The 4,560-nt window shown below is 39.2% G+C and overlaps 1 protein-coding gene across 1 annotated transcript in view; it reads right to left on the bottom strand.

Annotated features, from left to right (window-relative positions):
- Nucleotides 1-668: 668 nt before the first annotated feature.
- The window catches only part of LOC114004713 (TBC1 domain family member 8B-like), a 7,086-nt gene continuing 3,194 nt past the window's right edge, over nucleotides 669-4,560 (bottom strand). The window contains exons 3-4 of the mRNA XM_027765749.1: nucleotides 4,051-4,148; nucleotides 669-849 (exon numbers count right to left, since the gene is read on the bottom strand). Coding sequence (XP_027621550.1) covers nucleotides 703-849; nucleotides 4,051-4,148 — 245 coding nt within the window. The 3' untranslated portion in view covers nucleotides 669-702. The remainder of the gene's footprint in view (nucleotides 850-4,050; nucleotides 4,149-4,560) is intronic.

Genomic DNA, 4,560 nt, shown 5'->3' with positions numbered 1-4,560 from the left:
TAATCTTGATAATTAAGGCTATAGATCCAAGAGTCCAGGTTTCTAAAGCATTCTAAGGCAATTTGTACAGTAGGGTTTGCTGATATGACATATCGGCATACTCAAACTTAATACCATCATTTCAAAATCATCACTAATTCATATGTAAATAGCATCACAAGCTAGTAATTTTCTCACTAAAAGTGATATGGTGGTGCCCTCTGGTGGTAACAGGTAGCATACTACCCCGATACTGCGTATCTTCTGAAATATAAAAAGTGTATTTGTATTTGAGAATACAAAAATCTGAGATAATCACAAAGGAATTGTGCTTCTGCATATCTTTTTGTTTGTTTTGCCTTCAAACACATTGGTAACAAGATAAATAAAGTCCTGTGTTCTCCCTACTCCCAGTAATCAAGCTGACAGCCACAGGAATCTTGTGAAACTTGTCTGTGATAGGCAATTCCTGTTGAGATTTACATTTTGGTTCTAGACTTTAATTGAGAGGATTTTGCATTTTCAAGCTTAGCTTTTACATCTATGGGTTTCTCAAAAAACCTTACTAATGCTGGCTCATTCAACAGAGATGCAAGAATCTGTTCAAATGCAAATGACCACTGAGGTTCCTCCCTAAGATAGGAGGGGTCTTTTTCCAAAATAGGCCTCTCTGTTTTCCCCTACCCCAGAAACACAGTGTGTGTCAGAGAATCCTTTGGCTGCTTATGTAGGGCTGTGTAGTTTCCTTCCAACTTCTTCCATCCTAAGCAGAAGGCTGGTTACCACAGCAATAGCTTGATACAATGATTCTTCTTCAGGGTCTTCATGAAATAAGTTATAGAGGGTCTTTGAAAACTGAATAAATTGTGACTAGAAGACACAAGTTGAGAGTATCCCATTTGAATATCAGACTTAATATATAAAAAGAACTTAAAAGTGAAGTCTCCGTGATAGAATTTGTACCATATAATTTCACCCTAGAAATGATAAGAACTGACGACTAAATCCAAAATAAATCTTGGTTCTAGACAGATGAGTATGACCCAGGGAAGAAATTTTCACTTAAGTTCCCTCATTTATTGTCTAATAGCAGACTAATTCCTGGACAGTTGGCCTACTGGCATTACTTCAGTATTAGGTAGTACTTTTAATTAGGCAAAGTCTGATATTTACCTACATGCAAATCATTAATTCATTAACCAATCTTAACAAAATGGTTAAGAATGAGTACTTCTTGGGAACCAGCAGTTAGCGTAATGGCTATGTCGCTGGACTCCCACGTAGTCAACCGCGGTTCGTGTCCCGGACCCGGTGGCTTAAAACTCACGCCGGGCGCGTGTGCGTGCGTGCCCAAGATCCTGAGAGGAGAATGGAGGAGAAGGGATTGCGGCGTGACCATCCCCCCTGGGGGGTGATTTCTCGCTTTCTGTCTCTCTGTCTCTCTCTGTCTGTCTGGCCAGCGCATGCGCTCTACAGTGAAAATCTCTCTAAAAAAAAAAAAAAAGAATGAGTACTTCTTAATCTCCTCGAGGGGCAAGAATTGGCAGCTCAGCTAAAATGACTTAAATTTAAGAAAGATGATTTTGGTGACCTACATTTTGGTACAAGGTAGCCCTGAGGAACCCATTTGGGCAGGTTTTTTCATCTTTAGAGGCTGAGGTGGGGCCAAGTGGAGAGATAAGCTGGTTTGTTTGCTAATTGCCTTTAGGTAATTGAAAGACATTCCTGGAAATTAACTGTCCATTTGAAAAAGTGATTTCTGGGTCAGCAAGGTCGGTGTGATGAATGTGGCTGGATCCCATATGGTCAACTGCATCACTGGAGTACTGGAACCCGAGACTTGAGAAGCATGCCAAGCTCATGTGTGTGTGCCTGCCCAAAATCCCTCAAGGAGGAGAAGGGATTCCCTCTGGGGGGATGCTTTTTCACTTCTCTTCCTCCCTCTCTCCAGAGATGACAAACTAAACAAATAAAAATAAACAAAAACAATTTAAAAAGCGATTTTTCACACAGAGCTCTTGTGCATTAGGTCCAAACTCTTGACAGGACTGAGAAATGGAGAAGGGATTGCTGTGTGATCATACCCCATTGGTGGGTGCTTTCTTTCTTTCCCTCTCTCCCTCTCTCTGCCCCTCCATCTCTCTCTGCCTAGTGCATGCACCTTTTGGCAATAAAAATACAAACAAACAAAATAAGAGCCCTGTAAGTTAATCATCCTACCAGAAGACTTTACAAAGGATATAGGATATATACTAAGGATATAGTTCAGAAAAATTGTAACAAATGTTTAGGCTTTCTTTCTTTCTTTCTTTCTTCCTTAGTCTATAGTACTGTTCATATATAATAATTTTAAAATAAATATATCATATTGACTAATTTTAAAAAGTACTTATTCAATCGTCAAGAGAAATGCTGAATTATTTGATAGTTTTCATTATGATAAAATTCTGTGGATCCTCAGTATTGATAACAACTATATTTTAAGTAAAAAGAAAAAACATATTCTGATTAGAGTATAAGAAAGAGATAAATTTAAAATTGTATCAGTGGGAGGCATTAGTATTGCCTAAACAGGTTCAAATACAAGATCATTAGCAATCCAGGTGTTATCTATCTTAGTAATGTCTTATTCCCAGTTTCCATCACTGGGTTTGGTATCTACAGCAGTGAAGAAATGTTTACTGGCTCCAGCTTTGGCCACAACATAGGGTTTTTTTTTTTGGGGTGGGGGGGGGGGAGAGGTTTTTTTCTATAGGGCACGTGTGCTAGTCAGAAAGACAGAGACAGACAGAGAGATAGAAAGTGAGAAATCACCCCCTAGGGGGGATGGCCACACCACAATCCCTTCTCCTCCATTCTCCTCTCGCGATCTTGGGCACGCATGCACACACATGAGCCCGGTGTGAATTTACATCACTGGGTCCAGGACTCGAACCGCGGTCTGCTACATGGGAGTTCAGCGACATAGCCATTACGCTAAGTGCTGGTCCCAAAATAGGGTTTTCATACAAAGAAAATAAAGTGCATTATGCCTGGAAAAAAAAATAAATGTTCACTGACTATGTTTACCTACAATAAAACTGGAAATATGTTACATGCATTTTTTAAAGAGGTTTTTGCTATAGGGCGCGTGCGCTTGCCAGACAGAGAGAGACAGAGAGATAGAAAGCGAGAAATCATCCCCCAGGGGGGATGGCCATGCCACAATCCCTTCTCCTCCATTCTCCTCTTGGGATCTTGGGCATGCACGCACACGTGCCCAGCGTGAGTTTAAGACATCGGGTACGGGACTCGAACCACTGTCGACTACGTGGGAGTCCAGCGACATAGCCATTATGCTAACTGCTGGTCCCCATACATTTTTTTTTCTATAGGCACAAATGCTGTCATAGCAGAGAAACTATCTGAAACACTAAATGCATTTAACTATTTAAAGTAAAAATGTTTTAAATTTCTGTCTCCACTCTTGTACTCATTTGAAACTTAGAGATGATACACATAGTTTTTTTTTTTTAATTATTAGAGGGCATGTGTGCTTGCCAGAGACGAGAGAGAGAGAGATAGAGAGAGAGAGAGAGCATTCCTCATGTTCATAACTTGATCCCTTCTCATCCATTTCTCCATCTCGTAGAAATTTTGGGCCTGTTTGCATACACACATGGTGTGTTTTACAAGCTGCTAGGCTGGGATTTAAATAGCAGTCAGTCATGTGGAAATCAACTCCCTTAAACACTAGGCTATTGGGTTAGCCTCATATAGATTATTTAACTACTTTTGTAATAGCACATTAGCTATTTTAGAATTGGTTATGCCCACATTCATACAAGAAATAACCTAGAATTTTCTCTTTGAAAATACTATACCTTCGGCTGACAGGTGAAATGGTGGTTAAAGGCTCTGGACTCCCACATGGCTGACCATAGTTCAAGTCCCAGACCTGGCAGCTTGCTTTCTTGCTTTCCCTTTTTCTCTATTGATTGGTCTCTCTCTGGTCAAATAAAAAAAAATAGTAACAAATGGAATTAAATAAATGAATAAATAATTCATAAAAAAATAAAAAAAATACTAGACCTGATTCATTCTTGGTAAATCCTTAATGTTTTCTTCTTTTTTCAAAAGTTCATCTTGCCATTGACTTAGATATGCTTGAATATCAATTTTTCCTTTGCCTGAATGAGGGAAATAAAACCATTTCCATAATAAATAGTCCAATAAATTTTCCAAATCTCAAAAATTATGATTGAAAGATATTTCACAGATATATGATTCCATGTTTTTTAAATCCAGTAAATCATCTGAATTTGCCTTTAATTTTTCCCACTGGATCTCAATACTTTCTCCACTTCCATTTAGATTAAGACTTTTACTTTGGAAAAACTGGGGACTATGGAAGATGTAGGGAGTGAGTGAGAAAGGATGTATTTAGATTAAAACAGTTTACCCTAGTTTAACAATGTAAATTCCATACAGTATTCAATAATTCTGGGAACCAGCAGTTAGCGTAATGGCTATGTCGCTGGACTCCCACGTAGTCGACCGCGGTTTGTGTCCCGGACCCGGCGGCTTAAACTCACGCCGGGC

Source organism: Tupaia chinensis, unplaced genomic scaffold (assembly GCF_000334495.1).
Source record: "Tupaia chinensis unplaced genomic scaffold, TupChi_1.0 Scaffold139696_1, whole genome shotgun sequence".
Classification (NCBI taxonomy): Eukaryota; Metazoa; Chordata; class Mammalia; order Scandentia; family Tupaiidae; genus Tupaia; species Tupaia belangeri.
The sequence above is the reverse complement of the archived record's forward strand: the minus strand, read 5'-3'. Positions and strand labels throughout refer to the sequence as shown.